The sequence below is a fragment of the Populus euphratica genome, unplaced genomic scaffold (assembly GCF_000495115.2).
Source record: "Populus euphratica unplaced genomic scaffold, PopEup_1.0 scaffold474.1, whole genome shotgun sequence".
In the NCBI taxonomy this organism is placed as follows: Eukaryota; Viridiplantae; Streptophyta; class Magnoliopsida; order Malpighiales; family Salicaceae; genus Populus; species Populus euphratica.
The window spans coordinates 14,101-41,533 of NW_011500351.1; the positions used below are offsets into that span (position 1 = coordinate 14,101).

The 27,433-nt window shown below is 28.1% G+C and overlaps 1 protein-coding gene across 4 annotated transcripts; it reads left to right on the forward strand.

Annotated features, from left to right (window-relative positions):
- Positions 1 to 2,796: 2,796 nt before the first annotated feature.
- Positions 2,797 to 26,521, forward strand: LOC105113936 (PI-PLC X domain-containing protein At5g67130-like). 4 transcript variants are annotated; one of them, XM_011010304.1, is made up of 9 exons: positions 2,808 to 2,975; positions 3,064 to 3,186; positions 21,163 to 21,300; positions 21,393 to 21,491; positions 21,585 to 21,888; positions 21,993 to 22,216; positions 22,460 to 22,546; positions 23,613 to 23,669; positions 25,051 to 26,521. In XM_011010304.1, exons 1-9 carry the CDS (start codon positions 2,859 to 2,861, stop codon positions 25,096 to 25,098), a joined length of 1,197 nt encoding a protein of 398 aa, XP_011008606.1. In that variant the 5' UTR covers positions 2,808 to 2,858; the 3' UTR covers positions 25,099 to 26,521. The 4 variants fall into 4 exon arrangements, with proteins under 4 accessions (XP_011008609.1, XP_011008608.1, XP_011008606.1 ...); XM_011010305.1 differs by lacking the exon at positions 25,051 to 26,521 and adding an exon at positions 24,494 to 24,684; XM_011010306.1 differs by lacking the exon at positions 21,163 to 21,300 and having other exon boundaries at positions 2,800 to 2,975; positions 22,460 to 22,547; positions 23,611 to 23,669.
- Positions 26,522 to 27,433: the final 912 nt, after the last annotated feature.

Here is a 27,433-nt window from a genome sequence, read left to right on the forward strand (position 1 = left end):
AGAGCATAAAATAAAAATAGAAATATGCAGTTTAATATAGTTTAATATAGGGATTACATTTTATTGTTGGTGTGTTTAGTTCTGGACTTAAGAAAGCCTTTTATAGTGTCACAACATAGTAGTTATCTAGCTATATTAAACAAAAATATAAATAAAAAATAAATAGTTTAACATCAATTCCTATTGTACAAGAAAATTAAATAGAAAAACTCAACTCACGCTAACAATATCTTGACAGGACATCATGAAATTAAAAACTATTCTATAACTCATCCAAAAGTCATCAATTACTGATTTTGCTCGTACAATTTTGTGAAATTTTGTTCACCGCTCAAAAAATGTGGCCTAAGAATTGACATAATCTGCTTTTATGCGTATATTATCTAGACTTTACCTAAGAAAAACGTTAAACTTGTAAAAATTATTTTGATAATATTTTTCGGATAAAGTAATAACCCATCATTTATTAAATTAGAACACATCTAAGTTATAAAAACAAAATTAATTTCATCAAATGACAAATGAAATCAATTCCTCCAAAATCCTAAACAAACTCTGAAATTCAAATCATACATTAATATAATAAACTTTTCAATGAAAAAAGTTGTAAAATACTCAAATATACAAGCAAACTAAAAATACTACAAGTTTTTTTAATAAATTAACCTAGAATATAAATATGTTAAAAAAAAAAAAGTTTTCTTGCTAAGTATAGCGAAGTTTCACAAGAAATTAAACCAAGAGATCAGGGATGTTGATATTATTGATAGATGTAAGCCAATACCAATAATTTGGGGTAGCTAAATTTATGAGGATGAAGATCAAATTTGTGAGAAAATAAAGGGAGAGGTTTCTTTTTTGTGTAGAAAGAAGGAGAAGGGGGAAGAGAGATTTGTTGGGTTTTAATTTATTTAAATTTATAAATGGAATATCTATCAATAATTTTATTGGAAAATACTAACTCCTCAAATTTTTAATGAATTTTTTTTTCTATTCCTTTATGAATTTTGTTGGAATTACCAACATAATATATTCCATTATTTTTTATATAAAAATTACCGATAAAGTATTTTTTTTGTTGGTGTTTCCATTGTTATTTTCTAGTTTTTTAAAAGTGTGAAAGCTAAGAGTAAAAATAGAGTATAAAACTTGTTGTAATACCATGTTAAATATAAGGATCAATAATAAAAAAATTAATATCAAAGAAGAAAAATTAAGAACATAAATAAAAATAGAAATATGCAGCTTAACATAGGGATTACATCTTATTGTTGGTGTGCTTATTTCTTGACTCAAGAAGGCCTTTTATAGTGTTACAACATAGTAGTTATCTAGCTATATTTTAAAAAAATTATAAATAGAAAATAGATGGTTTAACATCAATCCCTATTGTACAAGAAAACTAAATAGAAAAACTCAACTCACCCAAGAGTCATCAATTACTGATTTTGCTCATGCAATTTTGTGAAATTTTGTTCACCGCCAAAAAAATATGGCCTAAGGATTGGCATAATCTGCTTCTGTGCGTATATGCTAATCTAGGCCTTACCTAAGAAAAACGTTAAACTTGTAAAAATTATTTTGATAATATTTTTAGGATAAAGTATGTGTTTCTCTCAATAGTTTATGCTAATGTTCATCTTCAATCCCTGTTGTTGTTTAAGCTATCTCCTTTTTTCTCTTTCTTTTTGATTCTTCGACTTGTAAGAGTGTAGAAAACTTTCTTATACGAGATGATGGAGACATATTCCGTCTTGGATCTCTAGTACTCGTAGTGAAATGTTTGATAATGGCCCCAAATCCGTCAAATTTGACATGCACACTGTCTGACCCGTGCTCACGCCTTATATACGCGACCTTCCTGCTGAGGCGTTCATGGAGGGGCAGAATCAGCGGAGGGGATTTTTGAGTCTTTGATTTCGAGCGGAGACGATGGAGGGTGTGCTTTTGATGACAAAAGGGGTACTTATTCCTACGTAATAATCGGATTTCCAAGCCATGAAGGTGTTTTTTTTCTTAGAAATTTGATTTGTTGTTGTTGTTTTGATCAATATTGAACCCTAAAATAATTAATTTGGAATCACAAGAAATTGAAATTAGGAATCTTGACAATGTTTGCTGGAAAGGATGTCAAATTTATTGGGTTTTTTTTTTTTTCTATTTGATTTTATGGAGCGAGAGGAGACTAGAAGCAATGTTTGCTGGAGAGGATAAAAATTTATTTACAAGCAACCGCCTGGGACTCTTCCCTTTTCTACTCTAAAACATTTATTTGTTTTATTTTGTTTTATTTTGTTTTTCTGATTTTTTTGTATGAGCTATCTTAGGGTACCATTCTAAAACATTTATTTATTTATTTTGTTTTATTTTGTTTTTTTGTATGAGCTATCTTAGGGTACCAGGGGTATAGTCACATAACATCCAACTAATAAAAGAATTAACAAAACCAATTAAATAAAATTAAAAAAGGAGGAAAATTTTTATATATAAGCTTACATAAATAAAAAAAAAGTTTCGAACACTAAAAATGCAATAATCTCGATTTTATTTACAATCAAATAAGGTGACTTTCAAGATACCGTGGTAGGCACCTAGCATGTGGCCATATTTCAACATCAGTGTCATTGAATAGATGGCCACCTCCTCCTCATATGTTGCTTTCCGAGAGGACTACTGTCTAGTTCCGAGCAGAGTTTTGTGAAGCTTCCTTTGCTTTCTCAGCCAAAAAAAGACAGGGAAAGCTCACCACTACTTTCCCAAGATAAAAAGTAAAACAAAGAAACAGAGGCCAGACGCATTTAGAGTACTCTCTCTCTATATTTATATGTCTGGCCTCTTTACGTTCCTTTATTCTCCCAATGAATATCCTTTCGTTTCCCAACATGGTTTTTTCTCAAAACTTGCTTTTGATCATCACAGCTTCAGTGGCGGCGCTTGTTGGTGTTGCTGCATCTTGCTCAAAGGGAGAATGCAGGGTTTGCTACAGCTTGATCTTTTTTCTCGGTTTGCTTTCTTATTTTTTCTTTTTTTGGTTTTTAATTTAACTTTTGTTTTAATGTTCAGCTACATGATGAATGTTCATCGAATCAAGATTGTGAAGCTGGACTCTATTGCCTCGCTTGCCCGCTAGGGTTTCAAGGCACTAGATGTGTTAGATCAACCATCACAGACCAATTCAAGCTTCTGGTGATTCTCTAACTCTCTTGCTTAATTTTTCTTTTGTAAGTAGGCGTCTTGTTCATGTGTTTGTTTAGCTCAAACACGCCTTGGCTCATCAGAATGGTTGGTTTGTCTTGCATTTCGCCCCCCTGCCGTTTAGTGCATGATATCATGATGATAAAAGAATAAAAGGCAAAAGATATACATCGGACAGTCTTCTTTTCGGTCAAGTGAAAATTGGAGTGGAAAATGTCGTCTATCGAGAAAGAGTTTCTTTTCATGCAATTTCTAGGAAGTTTACAAACGGTGAGGAGGAGATGTTTTTTAAAGTATTTTTATTTAAAAATAAATTTAAATAATATTTTTTATTTTTAAAAATAAATTTTTATATTTAAACATTAAAACAATTTATAAATTTTAAAAAATAATAATCAAAGAATAAAACAATTTTACACTACAACCCTGTAATTTGTACGAATTAGGATGGTTAGAGTACGGCTAAAATTGAAATGGATGGGCGTGCCTAGGCCCTAGCCCATTTAAATATCTTGATTTAAAACAAAAGGTTGTTGGCTTTGCAAAGGCAAATGTTATCACATCAATCAAATTCATGTATTCTTAATATTAAAATCTGATGCTGTACAATCCAATTCAAATTAAACCACTTGTTTGTAACATCCATTCCTACTTCAACTATTACTTATAAACTAAAAAACATTAAATTAAGAAAAACTAAAAGGTGTATTTTTTTATGGAGCAAGCTCTAGAATTATTTACAAGTTGGTTTGAAGAATGAAATTACTAATTATCCTTCTTAATGAAAACTATCAAGATTAATATGATATTTTTTAATACTTTTTAAAATAATAAAATAATAAAATTATTCTAGAAAGTAAAAATTATTAAATTGACATAAAAGGTTATTTTGGACTTCACACCTTTTTAAGCATAAATAAATAACTAAATTATTATTGGAATCAAAAAAAATTTTAATTGGTGTCAGTGGATTTTTTTATATTTTCACCATGGTGTTTAGTTGCAATCAAGTTAACTAAGATATAATTCAATAATTTAATAAATATAAAATATTAAAAAAATATCTTACTTGTGCACTACACACAATCAAGAGTAAGGAGTGTTATTACTTTTTAGGCAATGCATGAAAGATCGTTCACCTACTAAATAATGATTTTTGAGATAGTGTTTGAATTATCTCAACAACCTTTCTATTCCAAGGTGACACGTACGTCCATAAGAACTCTAATTTGGTGCTAGTGGTATTTTTTTTCTATATTTTCTCTCGGTTCCTTAAATTCCCTGATGACCTTCTAAATTTTCATAACCACCCTTCAATTTTAATTTTTTCCTTCAGCTTTGATCCATGTTCATTTTATTACTATTTATTTAATATGAAATAATTTATAAAATTAATTTTTTTTTTCAATTTCATCATCCTTCTAATAATCCTTATTTTTTTTATTGCTCTTTATTTTATTTGAGATCATTTTAAATTTGATTTTTTTTCATGACTTTTTTCTCTTTCAGTTTTTTACCTATTAAATTTGATCTTTATTTTTTTATTTCTATATTTTTACTTTGGTAAATTTTTTAAATTGATCTTCTTTTTTTTCTATTATATCCTTTAATATTAAATTAGTTGAGAATTGAGTTTTTTAAATGAGTTTGAATCTAGGATTTTATAGGTTACAAGTTTGAGGCATTAATCCAAGTTTAAGAAATTTGTCAAGGTTTTTATTTTTATTTTTATTTTTTAAGCTCATATTTATTTAGTTTCATCTCACAACATTTATTTAATTAAAAATTTTTCTCTGATATTTTTGTTATTTTCTTTGTATATAATTTTCCTCAATTTCTATATTGCTTAGTTATCTCAAGTCTTTCTCTTCTTTTTTTTTTGTTAAAATTAGCTTTTTTTTTTAATTAGCTTTTAAAAAAAATTGTTTTTGAATATTAAAATTAGCTTTTAAAAAAAATTGTTTTTGAATTAGATTGGATTAATTAAATATAAGTATGAGACTTTTGAGACAATTTAAATGAGTGATCTATCCTTCAACAAAACAATGTGTTTTTTAGATGTAGATTTTCATGATTTATTTTGACAGGGTGGTCCTCTTCTGATAACTTGGATCATGAGTTTGAAAGGTTAACCCAGTTAACATCGAGTTTTTTGAGTCTTTTTGTTTACATGAATTTTTCATTTCAATTTCATTAGTTAACAATGAATTTATTAGAAGTTGGGCTTCTTTTTTTTTTGTTTTTGTTTTTCATTGTATAGGGTTATTTCGTTTTTATAAATTAAGTTGCTTGTTTGATAGATTAACATAACTTATTTTTAGGGTCATTTTTTTAAATCAAATATTTTTTTGGTTTTACTTAGGTTTGTAATTTTTTCTCTTTTGGTAAGTTTTTTTTTTTCAAGTCATCATGACCACTTTTTTTTTTAATTAAGTCCATTTATTATCATTGTTTTTTTTTCATCATGTAATTAAATGACACCAGCTTATTTTACCGGTTATTGTATAACATTAGGAATGAATTTCTCTTAATTTATTAAAACACGTTATCACCATCTAAAAATCCTTTTTTTTTTACGCTAGAATTTTTTATTCTTGATCTAACTCATGACATAACACGTGCTATAATTTTAGTCTTTTACTATACATAATATGTTGTAAGTACTATTTATCAACACTCATTAAATTATTCATGTAACTCCTCAAGTTTTTCAATCATTTCATATCATCTCTAACAAGTATATTCATATAAAACAAAATTGTTTTAATAAGTCATCATTAAATAGTTTCAAATATTTATGAGTGAAATTAATACCCATAAATCTTTTCATGCATATGTTCTAATATTTTGATGTGATATTAATTTTAAGCAAGTTCATCCCATTTCAATGAAGTTTTAAAAGAGTTTTTGTTATATGAAACTCCATATAAAATTTTATCTTGCTTAAGTTTTTACATGAAATCAATTCCACATAACATGATTTTTAAGCTCACTAATAAAACATAATCATTGATCATATCACAAGTAATCTCAAGCGTATTATCAATTAATTTAATTTTTATCTATTAATGATTATGCAATATAATCCTAAATCATTTATAATAATTCCATAGTTAATTAATTATTTACAAACATGACATATAATATATTACAATTACTAGAAATATACTAAAATACTTTTATGAGTTTTTACATCTTGAACTATATAGATGATATTTGTGTTATTCATATACATATAATATATACCTAAATAAAATTATCTAGCAACTAGTGGTGGAATCAATGCTGCCTTAATGATTAGGATGTAAAAGTAATACACAAAATAAATCAATAAATACTAAGTAAATTTATATATATCCCCTGAAAAAAGGAGGCAACACAAATTTTCATATTATATCTTTTTTATTATGGTTATCCTTTATAAAACAAGATATTATCGATCCCAATACTAGAATCTTATATATAATCTCGGTCATTATATTAGTCAATTTCTCACATTAATTCTTATCTAAATGGTTTACTTAACTATTTATTTAGTCAAGTTCTTATCCAAACAACTGACTTTATTATCCAATCAATCAAAATTTTGTTTAAATAATTGATTTTAATATTAAAATTATAAAGTTCACATCTAAACAATTGGCTTTGATCTCCAATTAATAAATTAAATTCTTATCCAAATGCCTCACTTTAATATCCAAACAATTAATTAAGATGAGGTAAGAGATACCTACCTTATCTTCTTCTCAAACAAGTTCCCTCTACTAAAGGTTTAGTTCTAGTTCTAGATTTTATTAATATGCCAGCAACTAAACTTATGAATTTATATTCATGCTGACTCTTCTAATTTCAAATAGAGATATCCTTATTAATATGTCAACAACTAAACTTATGAATTTATATTCATGCTAGCAAATTCTATTAATGTATAAGCATTTTCTACTTACAGTTATCTAAATTTAAAACCCAACACATAATAATTCCCACAAGGTATAAAATATATTTTATTGTATTCGTTTACATATACTAGTATTTAATTTTGTCATGTATACTTTTGTCTTATTCTTTTCCTTTCAACCTAAACCTATTAAAAAATATACATAACATGTTTTTAATTTAAATCCTCCTTATTATGAAAATTTTAACATGTTTTTAATTTAAATTTCTTTTTACTACATCATTTTGATTTATTCAACCCAAATTTCACACATGTACATACATTCAACATAGTCAAGTTTGGAAACTAATATATTTTTTTAACACAACTTCCTTTCAAATTTATCATTGTCTACCATTCACATCAAATCCTTTAATTTAATTTTCAATTCATAACATTTTAAACACCATTTAACTTATTTTTTATTCAACTTAACATTTTAATACAAAAAAATTATAGAATTCCCCATTCCAACATTTATTTCCACAAACATAAATTTTTATGTAATCACCCAAATTTCTCCTCAATCAACTTATTAAACTTCACATAAGATTACTTATACATATTATTTCACAATTAAATATAAATTCTCATAATTGTCACGTATATCTGACACTACTAGGGTTAGAAACTTAAAATTTTTGTTCAATTTGTTATCATTCTAACCATTTCCATATGAAATAAAAAAAAATTATTAAAACAATCGTTCTAAAAAAAAATCATATAAATCTTAGAATTCAATTTTAAAGGTTTTCATCCTCCCATCTAAAAATAAAAAAAATAAAGCTATTAGCCGTAAAAATCATATTACCCTAAAATTTTAGTTTAATGATTATGTTATACTTACTAAATAAACATTAACTAGCTATTACATATGCTCTAGGAATAACATCACTGGGTTCACAAGCATATATCTATAAATCTATTTATTTACAATCCAGAATCATAGATTATATAGTAATTACTATTTTTGTCTAAAATCTAAGATACAATATCCAGAATCATAGATTATATAGTAATTGCTATCTTTTTTTATAAATACTTATTAAAATATTTGGTAGACATCTACCAAAGCACCACTAACTCTCTATAAATAGTTAATCAATTTAATGCATACCACTAGCCTTTTATAGTCAACTAGTCAAATTAAATATCTTAGTCATCAACCTCATTAATGAACTAGTTTTAAGCAGGTTAACAAGTCAAATTATATATCTCGACCATGAGCCTCATTGATTCTACTAGTTCTAAACCACTCAACTAATTAAATTAAATATCCCAAACATCCATCTTAATGAGACTTCAAACAGGCTAGCTAGTCAATTTTAATTTACATATAGATGTTTATCATTGTGGTTGATCATAATATATATATATATATATATATATAATAATTTCCACCATGATAGGCATATTTGCATAACAATGTTTTTTTTTTTACTTATAGACAACATTCACAAAATAATATTATTTCTCCTACTCATTGACAATATTCATACATCAATAATTTTTCCCTTACTCATTAGCAACATTCATACAATAAAAATATGTTTCCTACCTATAAGTAACCTTCACATGACAATATTTATCATGCTCGCGAGCAATGTTTATATAAAAATATTTTTCATGCCCTTAAACAATATTTGTATAATCATATTTCTTATGAAACATAGTAGCATAGAATACATATAATGTCTATTACATTCTAGTATTATAAGAATTTAAATAATTAAAGAAGCAAAGGGGTGACCTTAACCTTGAGCTCATGATGTACAAGATCCGGAGAAGTCAAGCCCCATTCTAACCTCTTCTCCTGTAATCTTCCCACACAATAATAATGAACAACCATATTGCTAGTGTAAGTTAAATCATAGAAATATTCATATATCTCAAATTCCCAATTAATATCCATACATCACAATCATCAATTTATATTACAATCCTTATGATAATTTCATGTCATTAATTTAAGCCCTCTTTTGGTACTGTTACACTTCCATATCTTAAATTCATGTTTAATGCATCACAAATCAACAACTAATATTTATTTTATCCATTTAGTATTTTAAGAAATAAATTTATATTCTTTCTATAATTTCAATCAAATGCTCAAACACACATATTTATTTATATCCTCCCTTGTCTTTATTTTAACACTTAACATCAACAACATTTGTTTTTAATTATTATTATTATTTTAGTAATTTATCCTAATGTTCACACATTTTGTCAATGTACTTAATTTTTTGTTAATGAATTTCAATGTCCAAATAATTCAGTTTTTTATTAACAAATTTCAATGTTCAAATGATTTGGATTTTCATTAACAAATTTCATTATTCAAATGACTCAATTTTTTATCAACAAATTTTAATTTTTTATCAACAAATTTTAATTTTCTATATGACACAATTTTTTATATGATTCAATTTTTTATCAACAAATTTTAATTTTCTATATGACTTAGTTTTCTAGCAATGAATCTCAACATTCAAATGAGCCACATTCACACATACAAGAGCTATCTAAATAGTCCCTATGCACTCATTTTCATGGTTGCCGAAGTAGCCCATTTTTTGTGCATGTTAGGATGTGAAAACAACCCTTACTTTTCATATGTGTAGGCTATAGGAACAGCTCATATTTACATGCATGCGGGTTATCAACACATTCAATATTTTTATACTTTTAGGCTGTTAAAATAGCCTCACACTTTTATTTATATAGGTTGTTTTGTATACATAACACTACATAATTTTGCTCGAATTCGCATATATTCACATGTCGTAATAGCCTTTATTTTTCTCCATTTAAGATTGTTGTAACAGACAATTTATCACTAATATATGGCTATTATGACAGCCTAAATGCTTTTTAATTTCCCTACAATATACTTATAATGATCTCATATATAATAATTCAATTCACAACATTTCTTACCATGATTACACGTTCATTTCTCTATCAAAACACATAATTAATAAAAATTACAGCACCTGTTTAACTAATATAGCCAGCCATAATAAGGATTAATTTCCCAAAAATCTATTTTAATTTATCCGAATCTACCTTTCAATACCATATCTCCTTTACCAAGACAACTAGGTAATTAATCAATCACCATATTTAATAGAATTTAACTATACTCATCACTTACAACAGACCAAGCATTGACTCAAACAATTCTCAAGCAATTCCATCATCATTAAGACATCCAATTAACACAACATAACAATTTCAAATCCCTCCTAAAATTTCCTACAATGGCATGCCATTTGATGTTCAATTTCCTTCCAATTGGGCTTTAATTTCTTCAATAATACACCTTAATCTAGTTATCTAAACCCCTTTTCCCTAAACATTTCTCATGAACTCTAAAATTAAAAATCTAGGATTTTTTTCCCTCACTTTCAAAATAAGAATAAAATGTAGAATTGATAGAAGATCAATCATTTACCTTAGTTAATACAACTCAACTTAATGAGTTCTTGGTAATTTTCCTAGAATTCTCCTCTTCCTTCTTCAAACTCAAAGCTTTCTCTCTTTATTGCTTTTTCCTCTCAAATCCATTTTCTCTCAAGAATTTCCATCTTGGATTGGTCTTCCGTGATAAAAATCACCCTTGCACACTTTCTAAGAAGCAAATTAGTCAAATCAAGTCCTCCAGGCTCTTAAGGGTTGTGCCCAAACAATAGAGGAAATTTAGATATAGATAAAATTAGCAAAATCAAGTCCATGTGTTATTTTATGCATTTTTATCATACTATCGTTAGTCTTGTAAGATCTTCTCAAATTCTAATTTCTCTAAAATTATATACAAAGATAGAAAACTATGTTAAGGGACTTGTGAATTTTCAATTCGATCCAATAGTTAAATTGAGAGATATGATTGATACTGTAAAACTAGAGAATAGATAATTTTATACCAAAAATCTGAATAATGTATACAGTTTTATTTACTTACATCATCATTATTTTCTAAAAATTCATTGATGACTCCCATCCATAACTATTATAGATTTTTAAACAATGCAATTTTACGTGAGGCTTGTATTGGTGATCAATGTTTTTTGGGTGTAAAATCATATATTATTTTTCTTAAAATTCCACTTTATTATTATTATTATTATTATTATATCAATTTTTTTCTCCATAATTTATAAAAAATTTCTATTAGATAATTATTTTACCTGACTGTAGAATTTACATGATTTGTTATTGGGTTGTCATTTCACGTATCAATTTATTACTTTATTTCTTCCAAAATTTAAGTTAAATTACTAAAAGTTTCATCCCTATATGTTGCAGTATTTCTCAATCAAAATGTTTTTTTTACTATTAATATACCTATTTTAGGCCTTCTTACTTATCATTTCTCAATCAAAATTTATTTTTTTACTATTAATATACCTATTTTAGGTCGGGGGTTTACAAATTTAATTTGAGCTCTATTGTAATTTTTTAAAGATTTTCACCCCAATTCATGAAACAAAAATTCTTTTAAGTAATTATTTTGTCTGTTTAGGATTTTCTCAATTTATTATGTGGTTTATGTTGCACCAAACATGTATATAAGACCTCTAAAATTAATGTGGGATGTTATGAAAAATGACGTCGCCACCTAGTTTTTAAGAAAACTAAGAATCATAAAATATGTATTAATTTAAGAGATTTGAATAGGAGGTTAGTTATACTTAAAAGATGACAGACATCATGCTTACCACATGTTTACCTTAGCTATGTGTTTCTCCTAAATTTATTTTATGTGTGTTATTAATTGTCTTAATTATACTAAGATTATTCACAAGTTATTTATTATTGATCAAAGTTCATTCAAGTTAGTGTCAAATTTTGAATCACGAGTATTGAACCTTGATATTTTTTTTTTAGTTTTAGTTTTTATTAAAAAAATCATGTTAGGCCTATGTTGATCCCTACAACTAAGAGACTTATCGCAAACTTGATGAAAACCTGTCAATGCTTTTTTGAACTAATTTTAGAGTTAAAAACCATATGTTAGGTACATATCAATCTCTAAAACTATAAGACTCGTCAACCTAATGAAGAAAACCAAGTTTAATTAAACCATATTGAAGGGAATACCATTAGACAAGCCATAAAAGAAAATTACTTTTGATTTCACCAAAATTCACATCACTCAAACCATGACATTTAAGTAGGAAATTATGATTCAAATATTATAATATCAATTGCTACGAACCATATAACATGAAACAACTCTAAATATAAATGATCTAAATTAAAAAATTCAACAATAGCTCACAGCTCAACTAAGAGAAAACAATCTGAAACATAAACACTCAACTAAGCTCTAAACCATTCTAGTTATCAAAAAGACAAGAAATAAAAACAAATGAAGCACACTAATGTATAGATAAATCTCTAAAAACCAAGATTGGACATGAACAATGATATTCATTCCAAAGAGGATATAAGTTTATATCTTGATGAAGTAATTGCTATTGCAAAAAGGGATTCTATTGTTTTTGGATTAAAAGCCTTAAAATGACATAATTTAGAGTTAGGATCTTTACAAAACTATTAGATCTTGTTCACAACTTTCCAACTCACCTAATATTACATTATTATGATTTTCATAACTTTAGATACAGGTTGAAAACTAAAATAGGGTCTAGGCTATAAAAAGCTTCTGAATAGATTTAGATTTCCTTATTTTTCCTATGTTTTGAACTTCAAAATGACATAACTAGGTTTTAGACTTTTTATAATTATTTTTTTACCTATGTCTTAGTTTTCTAACAAGCTAAAAATCACTAAAAATGAAGTATTTATATCTAGTTAGAATCTAAATACCAAATAGTGTTTTGACTTGACTATATCATACTACCTTTTTTAAATCAAGCATTTGTTCGTGAATATCTTTTTTTTTCTTTTTTTTTCAATGCCATATAACTAACAAATACTGCCCATTTTATAAGCCTTAAATAAGGACCTAGAATATGTTTATCAACACTCAATCATGGTCATTAACTTTGGAGAATTGATCTTCAACATCTCACTCTTTTTACTAGTGATTCTTATTTTGTGTTTGCAACTAATTTTTAGTGTGTTTTTGGCTTGATTTTATAATAGCAAATTAGTAACAAGGACAATGATTGTTATGGTCATTGAATGAATAAAGGTAAAACAAGAATTAAGGTTTAGAAAAAAATATGTTTTATGGTTTGACTGCAGTTGGAACAGGAGATGAATGATAATGTTTTAGATTGTTTTTGTAGTTTTAGATTGTTTTTGTAGTTGTAAGAGGATGAAAGAAGTGTTGTTTTTACTCCTTGTTTCTATAACAAAACAAAGATTATAAGGATGTATTTTTTAGCATGATGTGCAATAAAATAAAAGGATGTAAGGATGTATTTTTTTCGCATGTTTATATAAATTTTATAGCAATAAAAAAGATGAGGACGATAGCAATATGGAAATAGGTATAAAGGTTGCACTCTTGGAAGATTGTACAACATATACAACATAAAATTAGCTTTAAAAAGTATCATTCTATGGTTGATCTTGTAGCTGAAACAAAGGATTCAGCGATATGGTTTTTAAACTCCTTTAATAGTAATAGTAAAAGATATATGAGTTGTATTTTTATGACAAATGTTACAACATTATAGCATTATAAATGGTTTGAAATGGTGGTGTTTTGGTTGCATATAATTTGTACAATAGCATAAAGGGAGAGAGCCTAAGCTTTTCCTTGATATGATAAAAATATTATTGTCATATATTTTTCCACTTATTTAGAGTTTTTTGATATTCTAACCTATGACAATTTGTTAACATTAAAAATGATAAATAAAAGGGTTAAAAATCATAAATGGCTGATAATTGGCCAAATTTCATCGAAAATACATTTTTCTTAGAAATTCTTTTTTTTTGTTTTTTGTATTTTAAAACCAAAAAAATAATCAAATTGAGGGTCAAACTTGAGTTATGACATTTCACATCACTAATTTAAGTATTTTATTCCTTTTAGGTTCTTGCAATTTGTTTTTCCAATTAAGTAGTCCTACTTTATTTATTTGGAATTTTATCTTTTTAAATTAAATTAGCATGGTTCTACCTATTGAGATTTTTTTTATTTGTATACTTTTGTATATGTGAAATGCCAAAGAATTTTCCAACATTAAATGAAAGGTTGATATTATGAAATATAATTTTAGATTATAGTTAAACAAATTGAAAGAATAATGACCACAATTAACAAAAAAAAAAAAGCCTTTTTCATTTTTACTATTCAAAAGGCATAAAACTTTAATTTGGTCTCTAGAGTTTCAATTAATGCATATATGTTTGTTATTGTTTTAGGTTTTTTTTTTGTCCTGAACTTTATTTTTGTCATGTTTTAGCCTTTGCATAATGAGAAGGAGAGAAAAACTTATTGGAATAAAAAACGAGAGAGAAAAGGTTTAATCAAATATAAAAAAAGCCAATCTTGGTGTTATTTAGTTTGTATTTTAAAGGAAAGTTTAATGAAGGTGATTTTGCTCTTCAATCATGCAAAAAAAAAAAAAGATCTAGTCTTGTGAATTTTTTTATTTGATTAATGTATTTTAAACTAATTAGAATGTGTTTTAGAATTAGAATAGGTTTATTGAGATTTTTTATGATATTTTAAAGTCAATTTTAGATGAAAAACAATTAAAATTATGAGTTTTGAGATAAAAAAAACTTGGATCTTGATTATTTGTTTTATTACTAGAGGTAAAAAAAACCTAATAATTGACTATACTCATGGGCCTAGTTTGTCAAACTCAATAATGCCTAACCTCTTTTTATTTTTATTTATTTCATTTTATTATTTGAACTTTTAATTATTATCCTCTCTTTTATTTTTAAAACTTTTTAGTTTAATTTTTTTTGAATTGATTAATCTCTAGTACTATTTCTATAATTTCATTATGTATTAAATTGATTAACGTAATTTATCTTTTTTTCTATTAATTTTTTTTAATAGACGAGTTATATTTTCATTATCGATTTTGATGTGTATTGTATTGCAAATACATTTATAGTCTGGATAGATAAGACAAAGCTAATAAAGAAGCTTGGATGCATCAAACACACAACGTAACAAAAATAACCATAATTTTATATTTGATTATTGGACTGAGATTAAGTTTTATTGATAATTCTATTAGCCCAGTTTTAATGGAGGTGGGGTTGCTATAACTAGTAGAGTCTAAAAAGCCTTTTAAATAGACCAAGAATATGTTGTTGTTTTCTAATTTAATTGTTTTCCTAGTTAATTTGGGATTCTAATTTTTTTCTACTTTGATTTGGATTTTTTTCTTGGTTGGTTTTAATCTATATATAAGTGTTATTGTTATTATTAGATTATTGAGTTACATACTTTTAAAAAAAATATTAAAGTTTTCTTTATGTATTTTTCTATTGTTTGGGACTGCAACCTTAGGGCTTGAGAATCTTAGTTTTTTTTTCCCATATTATATGTTATGCAAATTGATATCAAAGAAAGTTGGCCTCTTTAATGAATAGAGATGGTAATAACCTACCTTATAATATAGGAGTGGAAGCCATCAAGAACACTATAAGAGTAAGAGTTTAAAAGTTAAAACAAAAAGAGTCCAAACATAGAAACTAGATTGTTTGGAGCAGATAATAACATTAATATCAAATAGTTTAGAACATCTAGTTTGGCTAATGAGATATACAAATAGGAATCATGAAGGGGAGAAGAATGTGTCTAGAAAATTATCTTGGAGCAAGGTTAAACATAGATCTATTGCTGAAGATCAATCTAGACAAACATTCACCAATATGAAGTGTATTGGTGAAGAAGGATTTGATAAGGGTTATAGGGCCTTGACAAACCAAGATAGACCATTATAGCATGAAAGACAATAAACAAATAAGTTCTAAATAAAAATAAAAATTTATATATTTAATAGAGATCTTGATATAGAATAGTTCCTTAGTTGGATCACTAAATGTGATACAATTAGGGAAAACATGAGTTTCATAAAAAAAAAAAAAGGTAATGAAACTTGTCAAGTAAAACTTGAATGATGGAGTGTAATGTAAATACATGATTGAGAGTGGGAAGAAATTTTTTTACTTCATGTATCTATATATATATATATATATATATGAGGTTGATGATCTATGAAAAGTTCTTTTTTATTATTATAACCAATACTTGTTTCAATGATATCAAGACTATTCATGAACAAAGAAATATGTCAATATATCATGGAGTTTTAAAAGCTAGTAAAATGGAATCGACTTCAAAAAATGGAGAATCAATATTTTATGAGATTCTTACTAAAGTTAGCAATATGAAATAACTTTAGAGTATAGATGTTGATTATAGTCGCTTTAGCAAGGAGCTTAGCATGAAAAGATGAGATGTTGATACAAAAAAAAGAGAGGCTAGAAGCATTAGTAAATTCAATCCTTAAAAAAGGCTAGAAGCATTAGTAAATTCAATCCTTCTAGAAGGCTACATAATGAGGCTCGAAAATTCAATATCACTATTAAGGAAACGGTAGTAAAAACATCAAAGTAACCTTCAATGAGATAATTGTTAAACATGATAAGACTATAAAGAAGCAAGTTGATACTAGCAAATCAAAAAAACTTAATGTCAAGCCAATAATTTAAAACTACTTTAAATGTAAGAAGGCATGGCATTGTTATTGTAATTATAGAAGGCAGAAATCAATCAATGTGATTGAAGGTAATGTGAGTAAAAACCTTTTAAATATAATGGTAAGTTATATAAACCCGATTCAGATGAGGAAGAAGATTTGTATAAGTATAATAATAATGATAATAACAATGATGGCGAGGGATAAACCTATCTAGTTAGGAAGATATTGCCAACATCAAATGTTATAGAAGATTCACAGCAAAACAAGTTATTTTGTACTCAATACACCATAAATAATAACTTGTTTGATTTGATTATTGATAATAGTTGCTATGAAAAATTATTGATAAATATATTGTTGATAAATTAAAATAGCCATTAGAACCACATCTTAAACTATATAAAATTTGATGGATTAAGACAATAAGAAAAATAAAAGTAACTCAAAGTTGTAAAGTACCTTTTTTCTAACAAAAATATAGGGATGAGACTTCTTATCACATGGTATTAAAAATGCATTTAGTTTAATATTCGGTAGGTCTTTGTAGTATGATGCAAATGCTAAACACTTAGGTAGTGATAATTTATATAATGTGAATTTTAACATTTTCTTTGAAAGAAAAACCAAACCCAAACTTTATAAAATAGAATGAAAGGCTTTCCTTACCACAATTAATTCAAAACATGAGATGCAATTAGATGTAAAGAAGACTAGACTTGTTTATGCATTAATTATAAATAAAAGAGTAGCAAGGGAAAATATAGTTATTCCTACTATAGTTAAACCTTTTCTTTCTAAATTTGGGAAGATTCTACTTATTAGTTATTGGATGGATTACTCTTGATGAGAGATTCAATATCATATTGATTTAGTGTCATGAGCTAACCTTTCAAATTTACTATACTATTAAATGAGTCATAAAAAGGATGAAATATTGAAGGATAAAATGAAAGAGCAATTCATAAAATGATAGATTCAAGAAACCTTTGGTCTTCACATAATTTTAGCCTTGTTAACCCTAGAGAAGGATGGTAGCTAGGGTAAGAATATTGAAAATGTTGTCATTAATAATATAATTATGGGTCACAAGTTTTTAACTCCCTAGTTAGATGACATGATTAACCAGTTATATAGATTATTAATTTTTGCAATGATTGATTGGAGGAATGATGCTATCATATCTAAATTTGACCAGGAGATGAGTGGAAGTCAACCTTTAATACAAAAAATACATTGTATGAGTAGTTGGTTATGTATTTCAGATTATCTAATATATCGAACCTTTTTTCTAAGAATAATGAAAAAGATTTTATGTCTCTTTATAAATTAATTTATGATTGTTTATTTTGATAACATCTTGATTTATAGTTAATCTGAAATTAACCAAATGGGACATCTAAAAAAAGTGTTGGTGAATTTGTTGGAAAATAAACTATATATGAACTTGAAAAGATATAGTCTTATGACCGATAAATTACTATTTTTAGGTTTTTTTATTAGCATAGATGACATATCAGTTAATGAAAAGAATGTTAGGATTTTTAGAAATTAGTCAATCCATAAAATAGTTAATAAGGTGTGCAATTACGATAGATTAACTACCTTTTATTGACAACTCATATAAAACTTCAATAATATAGTTGCACTAATTACTTAATGCATAAATAAATGGGAGTTCAATTAGGGAGAAATGGAAAAGAGCTATGATTTGATTAAAGAAAAAATAATCATTACTTTGATTTTGACACTTTTGAATTTTGACAAAATATGTAAGGCTGAATATAACACTTATGTTGTTGGAACTGGCTATGTACTCTCTTAAGAGAAGAGACTCATGATATTTTTTGGTGAGAAGTTAAGAAATGCTAGATTTAAAAGGTCCATATATGATAAGGAGTTTTATACTGTTTTCAGACTCTGATAAAGTAGGAGCACAACCTAATAGATAAGAAATTTGTTTTGTATTCTAATTTTAAGACGCTGAATTTTTAAATACTTATAATAGAATCACTAATGACATACACGCAAGATGAGTAATTTATTTGTAGCGGTTCCAAATCAGAATTGTGTATAAGGTTATAATTTAGAATGTAGTTTTTGATTCTTCAAGTCAAAGGTAGCCTTGTTAATTACTTTAAAAGGAGAGTTCACTAGGTCCAATTATTTAAAGAACTATTTGAACATGATGAAAATTTTGATGAGTTATAAGGGAAGTGTTAAAGTTAGAATCTATCTATTAATGACTTTCACATTCATTATGGGTTCTTAATGAGAGGTGATTGACTTAGCATTTTTCATTCTTTATTGCGAGAAAAGGTGATTTAAGATTTGCATAGTGAAAGATTGTCTAGTCATTTATAGAGAAAGAAGACCACTAATGATATAATTGAGAGGTATTATTGACCTCAATTCAAATATTGACAAGTTTATGCAAAGATATTATATTTGTCAAACTATTAAAAGGCAAACAAATAATACAAGTTTATACATATCATTGCCTTTTCTTAAAAATATATGGAAGGAATTGTCTATAGATTTTGTACTTAATTTACCCCATACATAAAGAGGAGAGGATTTTATATTTGTTGTAGTTATCATGTTCTCTAAAAAAACGTGTTTTATCCCTTATAAAAAGATAAATAATGCTTTTATAATTGCTCAACTTTAATTCCAAGAGGTGGTTCATTTGCATAGGATGTCGAAGACCATCAATTTTGATTTAGACAACAAGTTTCTTAATCGTTTTTTATGGACGTTACGAGGGATGAATATTTCAACCCTATAATTTAGTAGCACAACATATCCATAAATAAATTGATAAACCAAGTCGTTGAATCAAATAATTAGTAACTTCATTCGGAACATCTTTGATGACACACTAAAATTTAGAATTGTGCGCTTATGCAAGAAGAATTAATGTGCAACAGTTCTAAGCATAGTGCCACTAATAAACCACCAATCAATATTGTGTATTTGTAATGTCCTAGACATGTACTTGATCTTGTATCACTTCAGAAGGGTTTTGGATATAACTTGTTACTAGGAAGATGGTTATGGATGTACAAGTTATGCTTAATACGAGGTAAAAAATGTTGAAAACTAATTCTAAATATAAGGTGATTGCCAATAAATATTGTCATGCTAATATTCAAGAATGAGATAAGGTGATAGTGTTTCCATACAAAAAGAGATTATTTATAGGGTTCTATAATAAGTTGCAGGAAAAGAAATATGGTCCTTACACCAAAATAAAGAAAATTAATGATAATGCTTATATTAGTGATCTACCAGATGATGGGTATTCCTAGGACCTTTAATGTTTCCTATATTTATCTTTATTATGATGAAAAGATATTATATCTAAAATTTGGTGTTGTAAATATATTTATGGATTAGGTAGATAAGGCAAAGCTTGTAAAGAATCTTGTGAAGAAATCAAAACATTTGAAACACGCAATGTGACAAAAATAACTATAACTTTAGATTCAACTATTAGATCAGGTACAAATTATGATAGATGATTCTATAAGCCTAGTTTCAAGGAAGTCAATTAATTATAACTAGCTGAGGAAAGTCTTTAAATTTGGCTAAAAAAATGTTGTTTAATTATTTTCCTCGTTAAGTTTAGGTTTTAATCACTATTTTTTACTTTGATTTGGATTTGTTTTTGTTAGTTTGGTTTCAATGTCTCTATAAATAGTTAATGTGTGTTTTTTTTCCTTATGTTATTGATTTGTAAACTTTTCAGAAAATATCAGAATTTTTTCAAGCTATTTCTTTATAGTTTAGGACTGTAATTTCAGGATTTGAAAACCCTAGTTTTTATCTATGCTATATGCTAAGTCACATTTATAAGAACAAAAATCATTTGTGTGTGTGTGTGTGTGTGTGTGTGTATATATATAATTGACAATCAAGGTTAAATGATTAAGTATTCGCATGTGTCTCTATCTTTTACTTCTTACAAGAAATATTTACTTTTCACTTTAATTTTTAATTAATTATTATAATGTTTTTCTTTATATATAAGTTAGTAGTTTATATATTTTTTAATTAATTTAATTAGGCAAAGACATCATTTTTTATTTTTTAATTAAAAAAATTCATGACATGAGAAAACTTATCTACAAGGTCAACATTTTTTATAATATGAGAAACTAATTTATAATTTTACTTGCAATATAATACAAGTACTTGTACTACTTGTTACTAAATTAGTTTAAAGACAAAGTCAATAACATTGGATGTTATTTGTGCTAGGTTATGAACTAAGGCTGAATGATGATTATATAGATATATAATAAAGCAATAATTTGGTTTCCTAATAACTAATACTCTAAATAATTTGTGTTTCTTTTCCCTCTTTCTTATTAATAGAACAATTCTTTGCCTTTCAACAAATATGCATTTTTGGCGACTCACAATGCCTATGCTATTGATGGATACCCATCTCACACTAGAGTTCCTCGAATCACATTTACCAATCAAGAAGACAACGTCATGGATCAGCTAAATGTAAATGTTTCTTTCCTGTTTAAATATCCCTTTTCCATGCTAGAACATCTTTTGTTGTCAATTAACAAATGCCATTAATTATTTAACTACAGAATGGAGCTCGAGCCTTGATGCTTGATACCTATGATTTTCGTGGAGATGTATGGTTATGCCATTCATTTAAAGGACAATGTCATGACTATACTGCATTTGTATGGACATTTTATTCCCTACTAAGTTTTGTGAGATTTTATTCCCTTTATTTTATTCATAGTTTAAAAATGTTTTGTGTTTACCACTAGTAGGGTCCAGCTATTGACACTCTAAGGGAAATTGAAGCTTTCTTATCTACACACCCATCAGAAATTGTTACAATAATTTTAGAAGATTATGTACAAGCCCCAAATGGATTGACGAAGGTCTTCACTGATGCTGGCTTGATGAAATATTGGTTTCCTGTGACAAACATGCCCAAAAATGGTCAAGATTGGCCATTAGTTAATGACATGGTCCAAAATAACCAAAGGCTACTTGTTTTCACTTCAATTCAATCCAAGGAAGCAAGTGAAGGCATTGCTTACCAATGGAATTTTATGGTTGAAAATCAATGTAAGAAATATTAAAAAAATGTCAATAATTCTTTCATTTTTTTTTTACTTTTTATAAAGCTATAGAATTTGTTATGAATATATGCATACAATTGTTTTTGGCAGATGGGAATGTTGGCATGAAAGCAGGAAGTTGCACTAATAGAAAAGAGTCATCTTCTCTTAATGACAAGAGTAGATCATTGGTGTTGGTGAATTACTTTAGATGTATTCCTATGAAGAAACTCTCTTGTGAAGATAACTCAAGAAATCTCATAAAAATGCTTCATACCTGTAGCGGTGCTGCTGCCAACAGATGGGCAAATTTTGTTGCTGTAGATTATTACAAGGTATATGTATATACATACACACCTTGCAAATTATCTTTAAATTCTCCTACAATTACATTTCCTCTCATTTACCTATAAGTCTCAAGATCCAATCTCTTCTTAGTAACAAAGGAAAAGAATAAAAATAAATAAATCCCTTATAATGATGTTCATTCAGTATTTTTGTTGATTAGATCATTAGAAATAAAATAGAAGAAATCTAGAGTAACAAAAAATAAAGTGGTATGTTTTTTTTTGCCACAGAGAAGTGAAGGAGGAGGATCATTTCAAGCTGTGGACCTGCTAAATGGGAAGCTATTGTGTGGGTGTGATGATATCCATGCATGTGTGGTAAGTTATAATTGGGATTAAGTTTGTTAACATTCACCGTATCAAAATAATGTTATGCTTGCCATTACTAATCATATAAATTTTTTTTGTTGATTTTATATTCCTATAATTACATTAACTTATTCTCATTGTTCCGTGTCTTATGGAAACTAGGGCATAGTCTAATTAGCACATCAAATCTTCTTCCCATATTGAGTTTTGCATAATAATATGATCCTAATTCGTGAAAATTTCACTAACAATATTATGCATTTTCTTCTACTTTAAGTGTAAAACCCTTAGAAACACAACTTTTATATATATACAAAAAGGGTAGGACCAGACTTAAAAGGTATGAATAAATGAGGGATAGAAACAAAAAAAAAAAAAAGGGGAGGGGGAGAGAAGAAAATTGTCATCCCTGAAAAGAGGAGAGCTAATGACAGGAAAAAAAAAAAGAAAAATGGAGAAGAAAAGTCACTCATTTCCTTTTCATTTTCTCTTAAGAACAAACAAGGAGAACTATATGCAATTCACCAGATGAGAGGAAACTATAAGGGTGAGGGAAGATTTAGACATCAAAAGACAAGACAAGAGAAGAAAAAAGCCAATAAGGAGATGACGATAGAAAGGGAAGAGAAGAGGAACAACCGAACATTTAAGGGAGAAGGGGTTCCAAGGAGTAGAAAACACAACTAGGACAAACCTAAGACCTTCCTAGAGAAATTTTGAACATTCTAGTTAAGTTGCATGCTAGAATACAACAACTCTAGGTTAAGTTTTTAAGAAAATCTTTAAGTAAGTTAAGGTAAGGATAAGTATAAAGGAGAGGTAAAGAAAGGCCAAGTGATATTATTGACCCAACTAGAGGACAACAGAACTTTTTTTTTTTAAATAAACCTTCTGTGAAATTGAATTAGTAATGTTTCTTATGACTGCTAATGAACCAAAATCCTAAAGGATAATGATGGGAGGGTAAATGTAAAAATAATGGTAAAACTTAAACAAATGTTGCCACCATTTCTATTACTATGTTGTGAAATGTGATTCAGAATGGAATAATGATGGGTATTTATGGATTCAAAAGGAATCGCAAGAGGAATACAACAACAACAAAGGAACAAAAGTCGAGCTTCTACAGCAGGTAGGTATTCTACATCTATATCTTTTGTAGTTAACATGATTCTAGTTATTTGTTTGGATTATAAATCTTGTGCCTATCAATGAAAATGAAAAGAGAAAAGGTGAAATGACATGAATGAGAACCGGAAAATCAAATTTGATTTATGAGTTCCTTTGGAGAGAATGGACAAAAATAATGAGTTTTCATGGATAATCATCCATTGGAATTAATTGGCTAGTCCCAAATATGGGAGGCTAATAATGTGAGCTAGGTTGACTAACATTGACATAACCAATATGAAAGAGGAGAAATATTGGACTTGATTAACTATTTAGGTTAAGAATAGGTAATGATATCGTCAGTTGATGTCGGTATCGGTAAACTCACAGAACTTGATTAGGTTTCCTGAGGTGAAAGCTAATAATGCCAATAATTCTTGACATTGGCATACTTAAGGATATTTCAAGGTAATATGGAACACTAATTAACTATGAACGAGTTATGTTGGTGTTAGCATTCCCACAAACTTGATTAGTCGATTCCAGAATGGGCGACTAAAGATACTAATATGAGTCATTAATATCGGCAATCATCTTCCTAGATTAGGCAAAAAATGGCACGATGATGTGCTCCTGATGAAACTTGGGATGTTTATCAAATGAAAAATAATGGGTGAACCTCAGAAGTATAAATAGGGACATAATCGTAGAAGACAATTAAGAATTCAAGAGCCATTGTTGTGCGAATTAGTATATGATTAAATATATAAGCATGTATTATGTAAATTTTTGTTTTTTTATTTTTTATTTGCATATTTTATTCATTCTAAAAATTATAAATTACAGGTCCTTCCCACTCATGTCAAGAGTAGTATTTAGGTCCCCTAGTTTTCTTTTACATGAATTAGGAATTACCTGTGTATTTTGTTCTTAAGTGGCCATGTAACTCGAGACATAATAGTGTCATCCTTTTAATTTTTTGTATGGAATACTATATTGTATTATTTTGTATTTTGAATTCAAATGTTTGTATTATTCTTTTATTTGTTAAATTATGTTTGTTAAATTTGAAAGAAATTAGGTAGATAAAATGTTATATCTATGTTCTTAAATATATTATTGAGTTGGACTTATTATGGTTGTGATATGATTGAGATATGAGTATAAAATGTGTATAGGATGATACTTTATAACTTAGAATCTCCCAGTATAGAGGAGACTCTGTTAAAATTTTAGTAAAAATTTTGGTAATCCTTAAATAATGGGAAAAAATACCCATAAATTTAGTAGTATATTTGTGTTATTTGATCTTGGAAATAGGAATGTTACAATTTGGTATTAGTGCCTCTAGTTGAAATTTCAAGGACTGAAGTAATGACGTGGTTTTGGAAAATATATTGCAGGATGGTTCATACATAACAAGGAGTAGTGACAAACTCATTGGATGGTAACGAAGCCAAAGGGGATCCACTGATGGACATTGCCTCTCATTTACCTGCAACATCAACCCATTTTAAGAATAAAGAATCATGGGGGCATTAGGATGACCCTACATGCTGTCGGGTAGAAGTGTTGCTACCTAGAGGAATTGGTGGTCAAGGACTAGAAAATAGGCCTCACCGGCTGCATCGACAGCCATAGCAAATCCATATTCAGACCCTATATTTCTAGTGCAACTGGTCAAGGCAGTAGCAGTAAGGATGGTTGTAAGCACATTTAGTCCCGCGCCTCGGGCAGATAGAGTGGTTACCCTAGTTCAATGGGTGAAGGGTCAAAAAATAGGTTGTACAACCTATTCGGGGGAAGAAGACACTGAAGTAGTATGATTTTGGTTGAGAAAGGTAGAAAGGGTTACAGATCATATGCAAGTGCAAGAGGAAACCTGGGTGGACTATATGACCTAGTTGTTGATAGAGAAATCCCACTCATGGTAAGAAATTATCAGAAAAAGAAAAGCAAAAAAAGGGTTGATTTAGAAAGATTTTCGAGAGGAATTTAAAGAGAGGTATTACTTTTGGAGGCATAGAAAGGAAAAAGAGTAGGAGTTCCACGACCTGAAGTAGGGGAGATAACAATTTTAGAATACGAGAGGAGGTTCCAATACTTATCTATCTTTGCCACTACTTACCTCCCTACCAATCATTATCGAGTAGAATGGTTCCAAGATTGACTTAGGCATAAATTAAAGATAATATTAGTAGCTACATAGTTTCAGTCCATCTAGGATCTAGTATGGGTTGTGCAGGGTACGAAAAGGGTGATAAATGATATACCGAGGCTAACTAGTGAATATAGTCAAATGGCATGGTTTAAAAGAAAGGACTTTGTGCCTCAGTCAGGAAGAGCTCAATATTCGAAGAAGGGTAAAGGTAGTCAGTCTTTTAGGCAACTTCAAAAGGGAGGGGGAAGTTTTGTTCATAGAAGGAGTTTAGGGAGAGCTAAATGGGCCGATACCGGGGGACATACCAAGTGTCAAAATCAGTAAGGAGCCAATACTACAGGAGGACCCGCAGAACAAAGGAACCCACCTATTCATTGTGTATGAGGTATAATCAAAAGCACCTTAGGGACTGTTTTACAACACTAAAAAGATACTATATTTGTAGAGGTGAGGGGCACTGATGGAGGGACTACCAATATTTAGGGAGAGGTTGCTTCCATTATGGGGACACAGGTCACAAAAAAAAAATATCCACGCAAGGCCACTAAAAGGGTATAAAGATAGGAGGTTACCACACAAAGCCAACAACAATTAGTGATAGTGAATTGACCAATACGACCTACTCAGTCAAGAACAAGTGCCAATAGGGGCCGACCCCAATTCTAAAAAGAGAGGACCTGAGGCAAGGTATTTCATATGACTCAAAAAGATATGGAGGTTATGCCAGATGTTGTAGTAGATATATTTCAACTAGGCTAAATAGAAGTTCATTCTTTAATTGATCTTGAAGCTAGTCATTTTTTTATGGCTTATTGAATTGTGAATGATTTAAATGTGCCACTAAATAGACCAAGTGTAGGAATGACAATTAGTATGCCTATAATAGCAAATATAAACAATGGCGATGTATATAAAAATGTGGTATTATACATTAAGGTGGTGAAATTGAGGGTGTACCTTATATCATTAGAATTATATAAGTTTGATTTGATTCTAGGTATGTATTAGCTGAGTAAACATAAAACATAAGTGGATTGCTTTACTAAAACTATGGTTATCTAGGGGGAGGGTGAAAAAAATGTAGTATTTAAAGGAGAGAGAAGGGTAGCACCAAATTTTATAATTTCAGTTATGATAGCAGGGAAATTAATTAAAAAAGGGTGCCTTGTATAGTTGTTTCATCTAAGAGAATTAAAAAAGAGAAGTATAGAATTAGCAGATTTTTTTATTGTAAGAGAATTTCCATATGTGTTTTCAAAGGAGTTACTTGGGCTACCACTAATTAGGGAGATTGAAGTTTCCATTAAAACCATTCAAGGGGTCAACTTTATAGCATAATCTTCTTATAGGATGGCCCCATAGAACTAGCTAAACTAAAGATCTAACTTTAGGAATTGTTGGACAAAGGATTCATATGGCCAAATAACTTGCCTTGGGGAGCTCTCATATTATTTGTGAAAAAAAAATGGTACATTTTAGCTATGTACAGATTATCGTTAGTTGAATAAAGTGACGATAAAGAACAAGTACCTATTACCACAAATAGATGACTTGTTTGATTAATTATAAGGTGCGAGGGTGTTTTCTTAGATAAATTTCAGGTCGAGGTACCATTAGTTAAGAAT